This window comes from Gopherus evgoodei, chromosome 1, assembly GCF_007399415.2.
Source record: "Gopherus evgoodei ecotype Sinaloan lineage chromosome 1, rGopEvg1_v1.p, whole genome shotgun sequence".
NCBI lineage: Eukaryota > Metazoa > Chordata > Testudines > Testudinidae > Gopherus > Gopherus evgoodei.
In genome coordinates, this window is record NC_044322.1 from 120,766,165 (window position 1) to 120,788,076 (window position 21,912).

At 44.9% G+C, this 21,912-nt stretch overlaps 1 protein-coding gene across 1 annotated transcript in view; it reads right to left on the reverse strand.

Moving 5' to 3' along the window:
* Window positions 1-21,912, reverse strand: part of ATP10A (ATPase phospholipid transporting 10A (putative)) — a 159,661-nt gene that overhangs the window by 33,425 nt on the left and 104,324 nt on the right. The window contains exons 8-9 of the mRNA XM_030571040.1: window positions 4,190-4,407; window positions 876-1,070 (exon numbers count right to left, since the gene is read on the reverse strand). Of these exons, the coding sequence (XP_030426900.1) occupies window positions 876-1,070; window positions 4,190-4,407 (413 nt within the window). The remainder of the gene's footprint in view (window positions 1-875; window positions 1,071-4,189; window positions 4,408-21,912) is intronic.

The following is a 21,912-nucleotide window of genomic DNA, read 5'->3' on the forward strand; positions in this document are numbered from 1 at the left end:
CAATTATATTATATTCATTACATATAATTTTACATATTATAATGTTTTAACATCAAAAGAAAATGTTTCAATGGTTCCAAATTGAAATTCTTTGGAATTTTCATTTTGTGGGAAAAATTGACATTTCTGCTAAGAGAGAAAACAAATTTAGAAATGTTAGTATTTCCTGTGGAATGGAAAACTCCAGCTTCTGATCAACTCTAATATTAAGTCTAATTATATTTGTGTGATATGCATTAGATGATGAGTTTTGTTCCACTTCTCATTAATAAATGATATTACTTTCTAAGTACATAAGTCTGCCAAATCATCAGCGGTCATAATCTTGCCCAATTTTTATTATTAATTTTCTTTTACATAATTTGCAACATTTAAGAGGAGATTTTGTCAGCACACTCTCTTTATAATATTTTTAAAAAATAGCATAGCCTTCTACAAATGTAGTTGACATAAGCAAAATATTTACAAAGAACTGCCTATGTGCCCCTTATTCCAAGGGACTCTGACAAATTAACCTAAAACATGCCCAGAGATGTGAATTATGTTGATTTAAGAAGTTTCAGTATGTGAACTCAGTAAGGAAAACACAGTTTTAGAACAGCTTCAAAAATTGCAGTACATACAAATAATCTGTTGGGGTTAAGAGAAACAGTTGAAATACATCTGTTAACTAATGCTTGACCTCACCACTAATTTTAAACTTATATATGTTGTTTTCCTCATTGATGTATGAATTGGTGCCAAGAATTGTATCATAAAATCTCTGTTTCCTTCAAGGAAAGGACAGTTTTATGTCTCCTATTTATACATCTCAGAGATAATCAAATACAACATAATGGAGACTCACATTCCATTTTGCTGTCTCTCTAACCTACCTTTTGCCGTGGCTGATCTGGAGAGGTAACAACAACTGTATTGCAAATAGTCAATGCTATGAAAAAGTCAAAGATGTCAGAAAGTTCAGGTGTGAGCTTGGATAATGGCTGTTCATGGCTTCTCGTAACCTCAAGACTCCTTGCACATTCATTTACTTTTTCTAGCAAATTAGGATCTGGAGTGATGTCTTTTTCCTAGAAATACAACAGGAACAGTGTTAATACTTTGCAGGTTCGTATATTATAAAGTCTCAGACTGAACTGGTTCTGCCTGATGCATCAGCACCTCTCTGGTGGCCCCTATATATTTCTGGAGAATTTCAATTTTCCATTAAATGACACTTCCCCTGTCCTCTTTCCCCCAACCAGACATGCAGAAATTTGTACAATTGTAGGCCTTATGATTGCAACATTAATTTTGTGAATGTAAACAGATGCAGGGGTGTCTTCCTCTCCCTGGTAGACCACTTAAAATTGCTCGAAAAATGATGTGGACTGTCTCTATTAATTTCAAATCATTGTTAATACTGAAGCCTAATGATGACAATTACATTGTAAATGAGCTATTGTTAATCCTTTAATTGCTGATCATTGTAACAGAAACATTCTGCTATTTTGGCATTATGGAATGGAAATCGAGTAATGTCCTGACATGTCGTCCTCTCTTCAATCTTACCTGAGAGAATTATTTTAGGCTGCCACAATATATAGACTTATATCATGAAAAACAAGACAACAAAACTAAGAGCTAGTTCTGACATCAAAACAGTAGGCTTACCCATTTTGCACTACTAAGAAATTGTTTACCTCCCCTATATTTTAACCACTTTGAACTTGAGAGAAGCTCATATGCCACTGAAATCAAAATGTGGCATGTTTTCCACTGTGATTAAACAGCTATTACATTCCTTTCAGAGCAGAGATATCCATTTCCTAAGAAGGCATAATGCTGGTTACAGAAAAGATACAAAGCGTGCTCCATAAAGATATGAGCCCTAAAGCATTGTCTTTATTGGGAATATACTCCAGTTTCATCAGCTGTTGCACAACTAGTGAGATAGCTGCACCAGTACAAACCTCATGTGTCAAAACAACAAGCTGAACGCTGTGCAAATAGAGCTTACCTTTGATTAAACCTGAGGTTAGCTCCATCAGTGCAAATTGCAGCTTTCCTTTTCTACACTTGGGGTTTGCACTAATGCAGCTTCATTGCTGACTGAACATCAAGAGTTGGAATTAGGGGAGACTCTCAAAAAGTATAGGTTTCAGAGTAGCAGCCGTGGTAGTCTGTATCCGCAAAAAGAACGGGAGTACTTGTGACACCTTAGAGACTAACAAATTTATTTCAGCATGAGCTTTCATGAGCTACAGCTCACTTCTTCGGATGCATAGAATGGAACACACAGGCAGGACATAGTTATACATACAGAGAACATGAAAAGGTGGAAGGATGCATACCAACAGGAAGAGTCTAATCAATTGAGATGAGCTATCGTCAGCAGGAGAAAAAAAACTTTTGAAGTGATAATTAAGATGACCCCTAGAAGGTGTGAGGAGAACTTAACATAGGGAAATAGATTCAATTAGTGTAATGACCCAACCATTCCCAGTCACTGTTTAGGCCTGAGTTAATTGTATCTAATTTGCATATTAATTTGAATTCAGCAGTCTGTCTTTGGAGTCTGTTTTTGAAGTTTTTTTGGTGCAAAATTGCCATCTTCAAGTCTGTCACTGAGTGGTTAGAGAGGTTGAAGTGTTCTCCCTCTGGTTTTTGAATGTTATGATTCCTGATGTCAGATTTGTGTCCATTTATTCTTTTGTGTGGAAACTGTCTGGTTTGCCAATGTACATGGCAGAGGCGCATTGCTGGCACATGATGGCATATATCACGTTGGTAGATGTGCAGGTGAACGAGACCCTGATGGCATGGCTGATGTGATTAGGTCCTATGATGGTGTCACTTGAATAGATATGTGGACAGAGCTGGCATTGGGCATTGTTGCAAGGATAGGTTCCTGGGTTAGTGTTTATGTTGTATGGTGTGCAGTTGCTGGTGAGTATTTACTTCAGGTTGGGAGGCTGTCTATTAGCGAGGACTGGCCTGTCTCCCAAGATCTGTGAGGAGATCTTTAAGGATAGGTTGTAGATCTTTGATGATGTGCTGGAGAGGTTTTAGTTGGGGGCTGTAGGTGATGGCTAGTGGCATTCAGTTATTTTCTTTGTTGGGCCTATCCAGTCTCCAAAGAGAGACTGCTGAACTCGAATTAATATGCAAATTAGATACAATTAACTCAGGCCTAAACAGAGACTGGGAATGGTTGGGTCATTACACTAATTGAATCTATTTCCCCATGTTAAGTTCTCCTCACACCTTCTATGGGTCATCTTAATTATCACTTCAAAAGTTTTTTTTCTCCTGCTGACGATAGCTCATCTCAATTGATTAGACTCTTCCTGTTGGTATGCATACTTCCACCTTTTCATGTTCTCTCTATGTATGAATATCTCCTGTCTGTGTGTTCCATTCTATGCATCCGAAGAAGTGAGCTGTAGCTCACGAAAGCTCTCAAAGTATACAGGACCTAATTCTTCTCTCCATTCAAGCAATTTAACTTTGGCAAAATTGCATTGGCTTCCATGTAAAAACACTGTAACAGAGTAAAACAATCTGGCTATGCAATATTAACGAGATAGCAATTTGCAGGAGGAAAACCATACACATGACACTTAAAAAGACATGTAGAAATTAGTCATGGAAAAATTATGAGAACATTGTTCCACTTAACTTTTCTGCATATGCAGGAAGTTTTTCTTTGTTTTTCTTTTTAATGTAACTTGCTCTATTTAATGATAATCTTGAACCATTTACACTTGAAACTGTGGAATGACCTACATTTGCAATTACAGGGTGAATCTGAATATATTAATAGCACAGTTCCCAATCCAGTACTTACTATTCATGCATTTGTAAATCACTGCTTCCCAAAAGCTAAAATAGCAGACATAGACCAATTAGAACCCTTGTTTCTAATCCTTAATCTAACATCAATAACTGTAAACAAAGGGATGAAACACGTTGTTCTTGAAAATCAAGGAATACCCAAAACAAAGGCTTGAGTTTATCTTTCTGAACTCGGGCGATGACTCTTTATATAAGATCTCTACATACTTGGTTGTTTTAACAAAAAAAAGTGATGAAAAGGAAAAAGCCAAGAAGATGAAAGCTATGAAAAGTACAGATTTCTTCGTCTTTTCTCTTTAAAGAAATTGATACAAAAGATACAAACAAAGCACATTTGTTACTCACAACTGACCATGGGGCTACTGAATGCAGTGTGCTTTGAGAGAATGCTTGCTCTTTTTGCTTCAGCCCTGCTGCCGGTGCGTCGGTGGGATTTCATACTCAGGCTTCTGTGGACAACCTTAATGCTCTGATGACTGCTGACACTGTTCCGCTGGGATAATGTTCCTCCTTTAGCTGCTGTTTCTTCCTCCTCGGAATCAGCTTCCTGGTACATGGCTAAACGTCTGGCTATTGACAAAAATACACAACGTGTAAGATTACACGTTTTTTAGGGAAGAAGACAGAAAGAGAAGTGGTGGCTAAAACTCTCTCTATGTGGTCTAGTTTTGGTATTATATTGCACTTTACTGTAAGAATGAATGATACTATTATTACAATATAACAGGCTAGTCTTAACTGAACAGCAATATCTTTTGACTAATGCAGATAAAAGAATTAGCAATTTAATTCAGTACACTGCCTGCCACATCTTCAGCTCAGAGTGACAAGGCTATTCAGTTCTGCAGCTGCTCACAAATCAATTGATGCCCATTATAAAATCTCCCTCCATAACATTTTTCTTGCTAAAACTATCGAGAAAATTTGCTTTTCAGTTATGATCTGTGAAGGAAAAACCTAAACTTTACTGTCCTGCAGCAAAGATTGGGAAATTTCACCTCATGTATTTCTGCCCACAAAAATTTCAGAATGAATCTATCTATCTATTGTACTTATAAGGCCTTCATTATCTTAATATCGGAGAACTTCACAATCTTTCCATTTTATAAAGGGGAACTGAGGCACAAAAAGGCTAAGTAACTTGCTCGAGTTCACACAGAAAGTTTGTAGGAGAGCAGGGCCAAGAAGCTAGGTTCCCAAGTTCTAGGCTAATCATTGGACCATCCTCTGAATGAAATCCTAAGCAAAACAAACATGACAATGCTAGGTAAAAGTACAGTAAATGATCAACTGCAACACCTCATCAACAATGATTTTTAAAACCTCTCTCTATGTGTAGAGTCATACTGTAGTTTATTAGCGCTGTAGGATTGAAAACTGCTATGAATCGGGGTATTGCAATGGCTTGATTCTATTAGTTATATACTGCAGAGCACAAATATTAAGTGTACAGAATTAAGTTTGCTTCAGAGTTTTCCCAGCAAGTTTTCCCATTTTTTAAATCAAATCTTTGATCAACTGTGAAACTACAAAAGTTTATGATAACAAGCTACATTGGCAGTTTAATCCACATAAGGAAGATACCACTGAACAAAAAAATGTGCAAGGCAGTCTTGATGTAGTGCACATCTATTTCTAGCAGATTTCATTATTTCTAGGGCTGTCAAGGCCAAACCCAAAATTTGCGTTTTGTCAAAACCCAAAATTTGCGTTTTGTCACAAATTAATTGTGATAAATGGTGAGATAAAAAATAATCACAATTAATCAGTTATAATCACACTGTTAAACAATAACAGAATACCATTTACATAAATATTTTTGGATGTTTTCAACATTTTCAAATATATTGATTTCAATTACAACAGAACACAAAGTGCACAGTGCTCACTTTACATTATTATTTTTGATTAAAAATATTTGCACTGTAATAAAGATAAACAAAACAAATGGTATTTTTTTCAATTCACCTCATGCAAGTACTGTAGTGTAATCTCTTTATTATGAAAGTGCAACTTACAAATGTAGAATTATGTATAAAAAACTCCATTCAAAAATAAAACAATGGAAAACTTTAGAGCCTACATGCCCACTCAGTCCTACTTCTTGTTCAGCCACTCGCTCAGACAAACAAGTTTGTTTACGTTTATGGGAGATAATGCTGCCTGCTTGTTATTTAGTGTCACCTGAAAGTGAGAACAGTCGTTTGCATGACATTGTTGTAGCCGGCGTCACAAGATATTTATGTACCAGGTGCCCCAAAGATTCATACATCCAGTCATGCGTCAACCACCATTCCAGGGGACATGCGTCCATGCTGATGACAGGTTGTGCTCAATAACGATCCAAAGCAGTGCGGACTGATGTATGTTCATTTTCATCATCAGAGTCAGATGCCACCAGCAGAAGGTTGATTTTCTTTTTTGGTGGTTGAGGTTCTGTAGTTTTTGCATCAGAGTATTGCTCTTTTAAGACTTCTGACAGAATGTGTCACACCTCCTCCATTTCAGATTTTGGAAGGCACTTCAGATTCTTAAACCTTGGGTCGAGTGCTGTAGCTATCTTTAGAAATCTCACATTGGTACCTTCTTTGCATTTTGTCAAATCTGCAGTGAAAGTGTTCTTAAATTGAACAACATGTGCTGTTTCAGTGCACATTATAGTGCTAGATGAAAATGTACTTGTTCTTCACCAACATTTGATTAAAAGTATGAGAATTTTTCAGGGCAAATGCATCTAATTAAACTTTGTCTCCATTCTCTCTTACACATACAGCAGAACCTCAAAGATATGAACACAAGAGTTATGGACTTACCAGTCAACCGGACACTCTATGAAACCACACATACAGAGCAAATACTTTACTGCCTCAGGGATTTTAGCCCTGGGACTCAGGGCTTCAGCTGGGGGAGATGGGGTTTAGGGCTGCAGCCACTGGGTGAGTGGGGTCAGGGTTCTGGGCAGGGGGTAGCGGTCAGGGCTTCTGGCCTTCAGAAAAGACGGTTACTCACCTTTGTAACTGTTGTTCTTCAAGATGTGTTGCTCATATCCATTCCAGTTAGGTGTGTGCGCCGCGCGTGCACATTCGTCGGAAAACTTTTACCCTAGCAACTCAGTGGGCCGGCAGGTCGCCCCCTAGAGTGGCGCCGTCATGGTGCTCAATATATACCCCTGCCGGCCCACCCGCTCCTCAGTTCCTTCTTGCCGGCTACTCCGACAGTGGGGAAGGAGGGCGGGTGTGGAATGGATATGAGCAACACATCTTGAAGAACAACAGTTACAAAGGTAAGTAACCGTCTTTTCTTCTTCGAGTGATTGCTCATATCCATTCCAGTTAGGTGAATCCCAAGCCTTACGTAGGCGGTGGGGGCGGAGTGAAATGTGGCAGAATGAAAACTGCTGAGCCAGAGGCTACAGCATCTCTTGACTGTTGAACCAGGGCATACTGCGAAGCAAAGGTATGGACCGAGGACCAATGGAGCTGCGCGACAGATCTCGTGGGTAGGAACACGAGCCAGCAAGGCGACAGATGAAGCCTGAGCCCCGGTAGAATGCACGGTGATGTGGCTTGGGGAAATATGAGCCAAATCATAACAAGTGCGGATGTACGCCATCACCCAAGATGAGATCCTCTGAGAGGAAAACAAGCAAGCCTTCCCTTTGGTCTGCTACCGTGACAGAGCTGGGGCACCTTACAAAATGGTTCTGTCAGTGCAATATAAATGCGAGCACAGATGTCCAGGGAGTGCGACTGTTGCGCCCATTGCGTTGAGCTGTGGGTAACATGAAAGGCCGAAACCAACTTAGGGAGGAAAGCCGGGTGTGGTCATAACTGCACCTTGTCTTTGTGAAACCTAGTGTACGGCGGAACCACCGTAAGAGCTCTGAGCTCGGAGACTCGTCTGGCCGATGTAACAGCTACGAGGAAAGTTGTCGTCCAAGACAGGTATAGCAGAGGGCCGGTCGCGAACGGCTCGAATGGGGGAGACATAAGTCTGGTTAAAACTAGGTTGAGGTCCCAGGTTGGGGCTGGGCGGTGCACCCGAGGGTGCAAGTGCTCCAAGCCCTTGAGGGATCTCGAACCCATAGAGTGTGAGAACACGGAACGTCCACCTTAGCCTGGCTGGAAGGAAGAGACGGCTGCCAAGTGTACCCTCAGCGATGATACCACCAGGTCCTGCCGCTGAAGGCCAGAGGCAGGCCAAATAGAGGGGATCGAGACCTCAGTAGGAGCAAGATCGAGCGTATTGCACCTGTAGAAGAAATGCTTCCACTCGGCCAGGTACGTTGACCAGGTGGAAGGCTTCCTGCCAGCCCGGCTCAGTTACGCAGCAGCCACACCGTGAGGCGAAGAGGCTGCAGGTCCGGGTGACGAAGCCTGTCATGGCCCTGAGTGATGAGGTCTGGGTGGGGTGGCAGGGTAATTGGGTTGGTTATTGACAGGCCGAGCAACGTGGTATATCAGTGCTGCCTGGACCACGCTGGAGTGATCATGATGATGTGCGCTCTGCCCCTGCGGAGTTTGAGTAGGACCTAATGAACCAATGGGAACAGTGGGAAGGCATAAAGGAGTTGGCCTTTCCACGGCATCAGGAATGCGTCCAAGATTGATCCCGAGGAGAGACCTTGGAAGGAGCAGAACATCTGGCATTTTCTGCTCTCGCGGTGAGCGAACAGGTCTATGTGAGGAAAAATCTCCACTTCTGGAAAGCAGAACGCCTCACATGGGGCAGAGTGACCACTCGTAAGACAGGAAAGACCTGCTGAGTCAAAGCGCCAAGGCGTTCCGAACACCTGGGAGAAAGGATGTCACCAGCTCCATCGAGTGGGCCATGCAAAAGTCCCAGAAATGGATGGCCTCCTGACAAAAGGGGGGAGGACCATGTCCCTCCCTGGTTATTTATGAAGCACATGGCCGTTGTGTTGGCTGTAAACACCAAGATACCACGGCCTCGCAGCTGCCGCTGGAACCCCTGGCATGCCAGGCAGACTACTCTCATTTTTGGGGCATTGATGTGGAATGCCAGCTCCCGAGAAGACCAAAGGCCTTAAGCTCGGAGGTGACCATGAGCACTCGAGCAGAGAGATGATGCGTCCGTCGTCAGGGGCAGTGAGGGCTGGGGCGGATGGAACCCTGCCCACACCAGGGAGGGAGTTAGCCACCACTCTAGGGAGCCTAAGGTGCTCGAGGGAACGGTGACTACCATGACCATTGGCTCCCTGTCCGGGCGGTACGCCGAGGTGAGCCGGACTTGGAGAAGATGGAGGTGGAGCTTTGCGTGTTTGGTTACAAACTTGCGGGCAGCCATGGACCCAGGAGACTGAGACAAGTGCGAGCCGAGATCGTTGGGAAAGTCTGCAGACCTCGGATGATTGTTGCCATCGCCTAAAACTGTGGCTGTGATAAGCAGGCTCCGGCTAGGTCAGAGACCAGGATAGCCCCTAGAAAGTCCAACCTCTGCGTGGGAACCAGAGTGGATTGCTCTACAGTAATCATCAGGCCTAGACCTGTGAATAAGACCGTGACGATGCCCACGTGCTGAGTGGTTTGTGTCTCAGAGTCTCCTCGAATAAGCGAATCGTCCAGATATGGAAAAACGCATATCCGACATCAGCGAAGGTAGGCGGCGACTATGGCCATATACTTGGTCAATACCTGTGGGGCTGCAGAAAGGCCAAACAGTAGGACCGTAAACCAGAAGTACTGACAGTTGGCTAGAAAGCGGAGGTATCTCCTGTGCGGAGGGAAGATGGCGTTGTGAAAGTACGCGTCCTTCATATCGAGGGCGGCATAGCAGTCCCCAGGAGGCAAGGATAGGATAATGGTTCCCAGGGATACCATGCGGAACTTCAACCTTATCCTAAACTGGTTGAGTCCGCGCAGGATTAGGAAGGTCTGAGACCTCCGTTCGAGTGGGGGACTAGGGCATAACGGGAGTAAACCCCCTTGCCCCTTTCGTCCGTCGGCATCTGCACCTCTTGTACGAGGAATTGCTCGTGAGAGGGGTCCCTGAAGGGGGACAGGGTTGGAACAAATTAGAGGTGGTACCCATGCTCCACCGTGCGCAGGACCCAGCGATCTGAAATTAACTGGGGTCACGCCAGGAGAAAGCGGGATTGGGATCCCGGCCTGTGACTGGTACACCGCCCTCTGGCGCACCTTGGAAGGTTCGTCTTTGGTCCCAGTGGTAATTGTGAGGGACCTTGACCTTGGCTCTTTAGGGGTCCTGACGTTTGTCTGCGACCACCTTGGCCTCGCCGTTTGCCAAAGTCCTGTCTCTGGCTAGGCACAGAGTATGGCGGCTGGGGACAGAAAGGCCTGCGTTTGGTCGCTGGCATATGCATGCTGAGAGAGCGCATTAGGACTCTATTGTCCATCAGGCTTCGCAGCCTGGGGCTGTCTTTGCCGCGAAGAGGCCTTTACCAACAAAGGGTAAGTCCTGAATGGCATACTGCAGCTCCGGCCGGAGGTTTGAAACCTGAAGCCATGAGATGCACCTCATGGTGACACCAAAGGCCAGAGTCCTGGCTGCTGAGTCTGCTGCGTCCAACGAGGCCTGGAGGGACGCTCTGGGTACCTTTTTCCCCCGTCCTCCAAGACGGCAGCGAACTCTTGGCGGGAGTTTTGAGGGAGAAACTCCATAAACTAAACTACCTTCACCCAGGTGCTATAATTATAGCAGCTAAGCAAGGCTTGTAGCTTTGCTACCCAGAGCTGCAGGGCCTCTGCAGAGTACACCTGGCGGCCAAGTAGGTTCATTCGCCAAGCCTCCTTCGGTTTCGGGGCTGGTGCCAGCTGGCCATGCCAATACCTCTCCTTAACAGACTGAAAGACTAGTGAGCAGATAGGAGAGCGGACAGACGAGTAGTCGTACCCCTTAGAGGGCACCATACCGGGTCCTCTACCTCTAGGACCTCTTCCGCCTCAGGTTGTCGGGGGGCGTATCAGAATCGTGGTCCTGAGCATAAGATCTGCGCATGTGGGATGACACGGATACATGTCTGGATGGCCATGGAGGTACTAAAAAAAAAAGCAAGGGCAGAGTCTCTGACTCTATCGGACCTTGCCCAACTCGGCACTGGGGACTGGCACCGGGAGGCGTACCAGTACCTGGAACGAGATTCAGACCTGCAACCAGAAGGGTGCCAGGAGGTCGACCGAGATCTCGAGGCTCGGGGAGAGGTTACGGGAGTCACGGAACCTGTTGCGGTGCCGGGAGTCGGAACGGTGCCGATAGTAGCGGGTCGGTGAACGGGATACTGACCAGTGCGGCGAGTGCGAGCAGTACCGATGAGGAAAACAGCACCGGGACTGCAAGTGGTGTCGGGTGTGCCGACGGGACCTGGAGCGTCTGCGGGACCGTGATCATGAACGGTGCTGCTCTGCTGTGCTGACAGAGGACGGTCATATGAAGAGACTGTATTACCCACACTGGCGGTGCCGGGGTCAGGCAGCATCGACTCTGTCATGGCAATGAGATCCCTCGCCGTTGGTAATGTCTCTGGCATGAAGGGAACAGCAGGCTCAACCACAGTGCATACTGGGGAGCTGTCAGGCACCGGATTCGACGGACCTCGCGGGACCGGGGTCGACGGTACTGAGGTCGTCAGAGCTTCGGTAGGTGTCGGTGCCGGGCGATCCGACTTAGACGAGCTCTCTGGCTGCGGTGCAGTTGGCACGGAAGCAGCAGGAGCAGTAAGCTCAACCACAGAGCGTGTCGGGGAGCCGTCAGGCACCGGATTTGACGGCCCTTGTGGGACCGGGATCGACGGTGCCGACGTCGTCGGTGCCTCAGCAGGTGTCGGTGCTGGGCGATCCGACTTAGACGAGCTCTCTGGCTGTGGTGCAGTTGGCACAGAAGCAGCGGGAGCAGTAAGCTCTACCATGGCGCGTGCCGGGGAGCTGTCAGGCACTGGATTCAATGGCCCTGGGGGATTGGAATCGACGGTGCCGATGTCATCGGTGCCTCTGCAGGTGTCGGTGCCGGACAATCCGACTTAGACGAGCTCTCTGGCTGCGATGCAGGTGGCACGGAAGCAGCAGGAGCAGAGGGCTCAACCACGGCGCGTGCTGGGGAGCTGTCAGGCACCAGCAGGAATTGTAGGCTTTCTCGACCTCGGAGAAAGGGAGCGGTGCCGAGTCGACTTCGGTGCCGGCGACGGCTGGTGCCGAAAGGCCTTGGCAGTACCGGCGGGGTCCGGTGCTGAGGAGGCGCTTCTGCCAGCCGCTTGATCATCGCTCGGTGCCAAAAGGTGGAGGGGTAAGTGAAAGTCCCACTCCTTTTTGTTCTCGGCTTAAAAGCCTTGCAAATGGGGCACTTAGCTGTCAAGTGTGATTCCCTGAGGCACTTCAAACAGGAGTCATGTTTCGGCATGGGCTTCTGGCAAGCCGAGCCCATTTTAAAACCCGGTGAGCCGGGCATGGGCTCCGGCACCGGGTGCAGGAAAGGGGCTACTTCCTGAACCCCGCTAACTATTACTAAACTAACTATGTTAGCAAAGAAAAAATGTATAACTATACAAATATATATAAAAAAGGATTATAACTGCATAACTATATACGAGAACTATGAGTTGCTAGGGAAGTGGAGGTCAGCTAAGCCGCGCTCCACTGTTCCAACGACCGACACAGGCGGTAAGAAGGAACTGAGGAGCGGGTGGGCCAGCAGGGGTATATATCGAGCACCATGATGGCGCCACTCTAGGGGGTGACCTGCCGGCCCACTGCGTTGCTAGGGTAAAAGTTTTCCGATGAATGTGCACGCGCGGCGCACACACCTAACTGGAATGGATATGAGCAATCACTCGAAGAAGAAGCACCAAGGCTGAGGGCTTCACCCCCATGTTGGGTGCCGAGGCTTGGGGCTTTAGCTATGAGGGGAGTGCCAGTTTCAGTTCCAGCGGTCCTCCCATAGGGAATGCCCCAGCATGCTCCCCCCAAAGCTGAAACCGGGATTGGAGCTGTGGGAAGCCCAAGCCCTGGTGCTCCCCATGGTACAGAAGCCAGGAATGGAGTTGCGGGTCTGAAATTCTGAGCCGCAGCATGCTTCCTAGATCTAAAGCCCAGATCCCTGGTGCTCCCGAGGGTCAGAAGCACTGACTCCATGCTCTGGCTTGGAGCCCTGACATCCCTCCCCCACATGGCTGCAGCCCCAACCCCCCTCAGTGGCTGAAGTCCGTAACATCTTGTTCAGGGTTAAAGACATTTCAGAGTTACGGAAAACTCCCATTCCCGAAGTGTCCGAAACTCTGAGATTCTGCTGTACACACCAATGTACTCTGGGAAACATATGCTCATTTTCATTAGCATGTTTTCACCTCAAAGCAGTATTACCAATTCACTTTGCTAACCATCACAGATACACTTTTACAGCTGATCCTGCAAGCTTTGGAGCAGCACCCTCAATTCCCAGCAGAGTCCATGGGAGTTGTAGGTACCCAGCATCTCACAGGAACAGGCCCCAGTGGCCTAAGATTGCAGACTCAAGTTTGCCACAAGCAATAATCTTTCTTACAGTTGATAATGTGCACTTGAATGGCATGCCCAGTGAATGTCATACTGCTCTGTATTATGCACCTTTGCCAGGGAAAAGGACCAGACAAAATGACTATTTTTATCTTTATAAAATGTTCCACACAGCTGGTCAAGCTCTTCTCCAACTATATTGCTTAATAACAGGCCATGGCAGTTTTGGTTGAATGCCTGACTTGCAGAGTCTTTCCAAATAAATATGAGATCTTATCATCACATTCAGGAAAAGTTTCTGTTTTGAAAACATCTTTCAAAATGCAGGACTCCAAGCACAAACCCCGAGCTAATTATTATTTTATTCTACAGATGCACAAATCAGAAACTAAGTGAAAATGCATTACATGGAAAATGTACCAAAGTCGCCTTTGCATTCCTTATCTATATAATTATTCATTGCTTTTGTCTCTTCTATTTTTAAAAAATCTTTTGTTTACTGAAGAAGCATAGAGTAAGTGTTTTCCTTGAATGACGTTCAACAAGCTTATCAATATTATATGTATATTGTAGTCATCTCTAGTCTGCACATAAGCAAATGAAAATATTCCGTTCCCAAGAGAGATTTTCTTTAGAACTTTAGTCATTCTTGCCATTTTAAGCCTAAGCTTTACCCCTAAGCTGAAGTAGATATAAGATCACAGTCTGAAGTACAAACACTCAATTCTCATCTCATGAGAATTTGTGTTCAGCATCATATCAGCTAATCTCTGGTGGTCCTCCAGATTTACACCAGCGTACATGAGATGAGGCTCAGGCCCACAGAGTGGAATAGGATTTTGCTGTTTCTGAAACAGTCTTATATTGTATATGGTAATTATTAAGAGGTGTTAGAAACTAGGATATGTGGTTTAATCTATGCACTATGGTTCATAACTCTTCAACTGTGTAAAACATGTTTCTTTAGGCACACTATGTTCTCTCCACCCATCCCTCCTTCTAGTCTCAAATTCAGAACCTTTTCTATGAACTTTACATCATGAAAGACATTGTTTTGGGATGGTTTCCAGTATCAACAGCTTTTACTCACTGAATACTGATGTCCTTTCCCCATGTAGAGGATTCTTTATTTGGAGTAAATACGTACACACCTTTCAGAACCACAATAATGTAACTGGGAATATCAAATTACACAATCACATGGCTCATGTTCTATAATCTTTCATATTAAACAGAGTAATAAATAGAAAAAACATTGATTTTTTGGTATGAAACAAGAAGCTCACTTCTATTACATTTGTCCTATTCAAATGCAACAATAAAGTGTTTAATATAACTACACTATACTAATAATCAACTAGGGTATTTAGTGAGATTTTTTTTAAAGATTTATTTTTACTTAGCCCTTTTCTTCACTTATTAATACAAAATGACCCTCCATGTCATCCTGCGACCTCTACTAGAGTAGCACTGTAGCTTCCCTATTAGGATAAAGGAGTCACCCTGGCACGTTGGTAGCTAGACACCTGCAAGAGGTAGTCATGACACACCAGGGGAAGCTCCATGATCAATATCTTCCAGGTAAACTACAATCAGTATTCCCCCTCCTATACAAGCGATTTTTCAGCTGCTGTATTCTATGTCAGGAATACAGCATTATAAACATTGCCCTGCCACCATGAGCTGAAACAAGGGAAAGATCAAAATTAAACTTATTTAAATTAGTAAAAATGGAGTGGTGACAGTGAATCCTAATGTTACAATGCATATAAATGTGTAATTGTTTATAATTATAAGGATGTAATAATTAATAAAGACAGTTTCAAGTAGTTACAGCTAGGGATAACAAGATGGTGGTTTTGGAATAATTCAGCCTATAAGAATCAGGCAGGCTAAGATGAAATAAAGGTTACTCCAAAACCTGAAGGGAAGGTTCAATTGAGCATGGCACAGGTTTTCAATCAGATCAAGCTTTGATTGAGAGATGAATTCAGTGACTGTGACTGGTTCACAAGAACAGACCAATCAGGGAAGGCTTAAAGATGATTGGTGGAGGGTATGCTAATAATAAGGATTGAGGAAATAACCAATCAGAATAGGCCAAACTCTATATATAAGGCAGAGGACTGACAAACTTGAGTCACTTAAGAGAAGAGCAAGTGAAAAAGCAGGAGAGGAAGAAGGAAGATCAGAAGAGGGCTGAAATCACTTAAAAAGGAAGGAGCCATGGCAGCAATCGTTAAGAAGTAGCCATGACAGAATACAGGGGAAGAAGATGGAAGAGAAATAAGCATGAGGACTATAGTATAAGGAATCAATAGGACATATGAGTTGTCTGCCTGAGATAACAAAGTTGGATGTCCATGTATGTGTGTATTTATTACTAAGTATGCAGTTTTAATGTTTAAGAACTTGCTGTCAGCATCCTAAATGTGACTGATGACTGCATGTAGACTGTAACCACTTAAAAACTATTTCCAATTGCATAGTATTGCAGTATTGGGTACTTTGATATGCATACCTGAGCCACCCCCTTTCACCTAACCAAAACAGACAAATTGACAAGTGGGTTACTGATATAGGCAGACCATTGTGAGGGTGCCTGGAGTCTGATTTTGGGGGAAGCATCTGAGACCCCCTTCTCCCCTCACAGATCAGTGCATGACACTCAGCCCCCTCCCACCCTGTTGCCACTTCTGAGGAAGAAAAGTGCCAAGGTTCCACCCTTCCTTCCCCTCCAGTTCCTTAAGGCAGACTCACCAAACCTTTTCTTCCCTTAATGCCTGAGAACTATTTTAATTCTTATGAGAATTTCCCAGGGCATAAGCTAAGAGAAAACTTCCTCTGTGTATTGAAGGCCTCCGATTACATCCATGCTGAATGCCATTGTGCTTGCGTATTAGATGGGTTAAAAACACACACTAAAAATACACTTAAAACACATAATTCTAGCTTTGCTGACCCACCTTCCTTCCTCAGGGACAAATTAAACTATTATCCTTTTCACAAAGCAAAAGAAAATGAAATAGGAAAAAACAAATCAGCTACATGAATGTGTTTAAAACATCCCACCCTGTTAGCAGGTGTTGAACCTGTAGGGAAAGGGTTAAGTGGGCCCTGACACTGATGACTTGTTACCCTGTATAAACATAAGGGAGGTGAGCAGTCATGAGGGTGCAACAGCTGACTGTGGGGAAAAGAACTGAGTTGATCTTTATCATCTTTTTTAAAATTTCCTATTAATAAAGTGAAATCCCCAGGATGGATGCAAGGTGAGTTTGGACTGGGCAAATTATGTCTGTAGGTCAGATAGGGAAAGACATCTGTGTTGGGATATGTAAGGGTTAAGTAAAGACCTGGGTAACCACTAGCATGGTATTAGGGAGGAATGCACGGGCAGGCACTGTCTCTTTGCTTGATAGATAAAGTGCTATCCTTCTCCCTTCCCTTCTGCTTGTTAAGGATCGATAAGCGTTGCAGCTGCATAAGGAATGTGGGTGTCTAAAGAATACCCTTTGTGTAAAGAAGTGTTATCTCTTCCTTCCTTCCTTTCCCAGCTACATAAACGAGCTCTGGGTCATGGATCCCTCTTCCCTTCCCTGTGAACTGCTCATTAATGGAAACTGTGGCTGCAATTACTGCAAAGAAATATATCTTCAAGGTAAAAATGTCTGTAAAATATGCTTAATGCTGTAAACAGTAAATAGGGGTGGGGATAATTATATTAAGTGTATGGGTATTCATATTACTAAATAAGGGTTTGGGGGGCATTGTAGTAAATGTGGGTATTTCCATACGAACTTGGATAAAAGAGCGTGATGGAATTAATTCAGTGCTTACTCGACAATTAGGTTGAAGGGAACAAGTACTGCAATAAAGAAGCCCATTTACTCCATCTGCCTCTGGCTCAGCCTGCTCTTCTTTTCATTCTCTAACAATCTGCTCGCAAGAAAACAACAGTTATGGTGCAAAACTGACGTAAAACTGAGAAAGTGATCTTGCTGCATGATGTACGCCACCCCAGCCGAATCTTCACCAAGGACAGACAGACCACATGCCAAGAGGGATCTCATTTTCCCAAGACAGTGACTAAGAAATCTGGCTAATCCAAATGGAAAATGATAGGGTTTTCACCATTCCTTTCCCTCTGAGCTTCCCTTTCACTCTTCCACTCTCTGGATTCACCCCTCCCAAAAAAAATTGGAGGGAGGGGAAAATGCAAAGAATGAAAAATTATAGGTTCTCTACTGTGTGTGACTGAGCTCTTGGGAATAAACTTGGGTTTGGACAGTCAATCATTCCATACACAGTGAAAAAGTAAAATTAGAAGGATTGGTGACCACATCCCTGGACGAGTCTACTATAAAGTTAGATTTTGGAAAAACATCTGGGGCAGAGGCCAGGCTGATCATCATCTGGCTGTAGCTAAATCATATCATGTGTGTCACAGACACAATCAGGTCATTAACTGCTGCAGGGATCTGTATGGTCAGTTTTGAGACGTTAGGTGTCAACTAATTGTGTCAGTAATTCCATGGATGTTTGAAGAAGAGCATTCTGAAATCATGGTTTTTATTATAAGATGGGGATTATCTTTTCTTTGGTTGTCTATACAGTTATTTTTAGACTGCTAGTGTGAAGCCTACTAGCCTGAGTCTGTCGACTTGGGCTGGAAGGTTCACTCCAAAATGCTGCGTAGACACTGAGACTCTGGCAGGATGATGCTCTGAGCCCTATGCTGGCCTATCTCATGCGCCTGCCCCCACACACACTCAGCCCATCACAGACCCAGACAGCAGAAGGTGGAAGTGGTGCTACATTTATCTATTCTTCACACCTCAAATCTAACAGAGGTGCCTCAGATAAGGCATCTTCATTCCAATTCATTCATCTGACAACAGAAACCAGAGCCAAAGCTCATTGACACCTTGTGCAGACCATCAGCTCATTAAGAAGGCATCAGAGCTCTCCCAGCTCCCAGGGAACAAGAAAGACCTCTAATCCCGATTCAACCACAAAGACCTATGGACTCCACCAAATTCCCAAGCAAGTTAAAGGACAGAGGCACTCCCCTCTACATCACTGAAAATATCACACGTTTGGGATGGCTTTCCAACAGCCTGGATCTGTTCCCCCTTTGTTGGTGATTTAACCAACAAAAAAGTTACCTGCATTCCCAGAGATCAGCATATTTAATTCTCAAGAAGTACTGGAAACCCTGAAGAAGTCTTGACCCAAGCTCTGTGAATCCAATCTATGCCTTCACAGTTCAGGCAACTGCATTTGTCTGGTCAACCCTCAGTAGTTCGGCCCAGGTACCCACTCTCAAGCTTCCAGCTTCCCAGCTATTGCCTTTCTTGGGTGTCTCCCTCCCTTCTGACCAGGGTATTTCCAGGCTGCGGAGTTCCCTGTCTTCACTGTGTTATTCCCAGCAGAGACAGGATGCCTAAGCTCTCCTGCGTGCTCTCTCTTGAGGGAGGGTTAACAGAGTGACTGCCCACAGCTGCCATACAGCTCCCGCTGTGCAAGCCCATTTTATTCCTAAGGTAAAAAAGCATTACTGAGAAAACATTAAAAACAATAAAAGAACCTACCCTAACATGGGCTCAGGCAGGAATAGTCCTTCAGTACCCCAGCCAAAGGGTTTCCTTGTGGTTTCAAGTTCATACTGAACTTGAATTAATATGCAAATTAGATATAATTAACTGAGGTTTAAACAGAGATTGGGAATGGTTGGGTCATTACACTAACTGAATCTATTTCCCCATGTTAAGTTCTCCTCACACCTTCTATGGGTCATCTCGATTATCACTTCAAAGGTTTTTTTTTTCTCCTGCTGATGATAACTCATCTCAGTTGATTGGACTCTTACAGTTGGCATGGCTACTTCCACCTTTTCATGTTCTCTGTATGTATAAATATCTTCTGTCTGTGTGTTCCCTTCTATGCATCCGAAGAAGTGAACTGTAGCCCATGAAAGCTTATGCTGAAATAAATTTGTTAGGGCTTGTCTACATCAGAAAGTTGCAGCGCTGGTGAGGGAGTTACAGCGCTGCAACTTAGGAGGTGTACACATCTGCAGGGCACCACCAGCGCTGCAACTCCCTGTTTGCAGCGCTGGCCGTACTCCCGTTCTGTCTCGGGTGTAGAGGATCCAGCGCTGGTGATCCGGCGCTGGTAATCAAGTATAGACACTTACCAGCGTTTTTCTTGACCTCCGTGGAATAAGCAGGTATCCCAGTATACCTGAGGAAGCCTCTGGTTATCAAGCTGGTCTCCTTCCCCGGCTTGCTCTCGCGTTCCCCGAACCCCGAGCAAGCAGGTCTCCTTCCCTGAGGTATGCTGGGTGGTTCCGGGAACGCGAGAGCAAACCGCGGCGAAGCTGGTCTCCTTTCCCGGTTTGCTCTCTCGTTCCCCGAACCCCCGAGCAAGCAGGTCTCCTTCCCTGAGGTTTGCTGGGTGGTTCCGGGAACGCGAGAGCAAACCGCAGCGAAGCTGGTCTCCTTCCCCGGTTTGCTCTCGCGTTCCCCGAACCACCCTGCAAACCGCAGGGAAGGAGACCTGCTTGCTCGGGGGTTCGGGGAACGAGAGAGCAAACCGGGGAAGGAGACCAGCTTCGCCGCGATTTGCTCTCGCATTCCCCGAACCACCCTGCAAACCGCAGGGAAGGAGACCTGCTTGTTCGGGGAACGCGAGAGCAAACCGGGGAAGGAGACCAGCTTCGCCGCGGTTTGCTCTCGCGTTCTCCGAACCACCCTGCAAACCTCAGGGAAGGAGACCTGCTTGCTCGGGATTCGGGGAACGCGAGAGCAAACCGGGGAAGGAGACCAGCTTCGCCGCGGTTTCCTCTCGCGTTCCCCGAACCCCCCTTGAAGCCGCCCAACAGCGCTGCAGTGTGGCCACATCTAACACCACTTGCAGCGCTGGTTGCTGTAAGTGTGGCCACTCTGCAGCGCTGGCCCTATACAGCTGTACTAATACAGCTGTAACAACCAGCGCTGCAAAATTTTAGATGTAGACATGGCCTTAGTCTCTAAGGTGCCACAAGTACTTCTGTTCTTTTTAAGTTCATCACAGTTTCAGCTCAGAACAAGATCCTAACCTTATAGGGCCTCAGGAGGCCAAGTCCATCCACCTTTCCCTAAGGACTGGGGCCCTCCATTGACCAAGGACTCGTCCATTTGCTGGATCAGAAAGAAGGACCTAAGCCCATTTAAAACCAGGTGATTTAACCAAAAATCCTTTCTTTGTCTGGAAAATTCCATTTGAATTAGTATATGGATACCTCTTCAGGGGATGGCTTCAGATAAAAAGAGGAATTTTACATTAGCATCCCCCTCGCCCTAGAAGAGTTATGTGCACAATTGCCTATTTAATAAAATAGATTCCAAATGGTATCAAACCTAACTCAGTAAGGTTTATCTTAATTCAGTAAAGTTCATCTTAATTCCACAAGGTTGGACCACAATGTTGCAGGATTTTGTCAGTTTGTCACATCTTTCATGGTTCGTTAAAGGGCATCATGAGCAACTGGTGTCACTCCTGACTGAAAATAGCCAATGCCTTATTCAGGGAAGAAATTTTTCCTTCCTCATCTGAACACACAATAGCTTGACCAACACTGAAGAAACCCACTTCGGATATCAGTACTAGCTAACTACTGGCCAGAATCCAATCTCCTGTTCCTGACCAAGTACATAGAGAAGCTAGCTAAAGGCCAATTATACGCTTATCTTATTGAAGCTAGTATCCTAAATCCAGTGCAATCTGGATTCAGCCCAGGATGTGGGATGCAAACAGCTTTAGTGGCACTGATGCATTATCTCCTGCTGTCAATGGATAGAGAGTAGACTTCCATTATCATCCTCCTGAACCTCTCTGGAGCTTCTGATATTGTCAACCATTAGATACTTCTGTCCTGCCTTAGAGAAGTTGAAGGGGACCAGGGAAATGTGATATAATGGTTTAAGTCCTTCCTTGTGGACAGTTCCCAAAGAGCAGTGATGGAAAATTACACCTCATCACTAGACCTCTCATTTGTGGAGTCCCACAAGAATCAATTCTTTCAACTGTCCTATTCAACATGCAACACCGGTGTACTGATCAAATGACAGGGACTTAAGTACTAGCAACATGCAGGTGACACACAATTCTGCCTGTCCTTTGCTATCTACAACCACATCATGACCATCAATATGCTTGGACAAAATCAGCTCATGGATAAAACACAACTGGCTGAAGCTGAATCCAAGCAAGACAGAGGTGATGCTGATGGGTTGAGAAAAGCAATCTGAAGAGCTCACAGCCACAGTTCAGTCTTCTTTGATTCAAGATACACACTTGCAACTGATCAATTTAGTCTTAATTTAGAAGTAGATTTCCCACTAACCCTAAGCTCTCACATCGCAGTGTCCCTGAATAATACTTTCTACCATCTCCAGTTGGCTAGGAGATTATACACAACTTTGTGACCTCCAATCTGGACTACAGCAATGAAATATATCTGGACACATCAGCCCTTAGGACACTCTAACTCAGACAGAATGCTGCAGCAGTTCTCAGCAACACAGGCTACTTGAGAACATCACACCTATCCTCTTCTCCCTATACT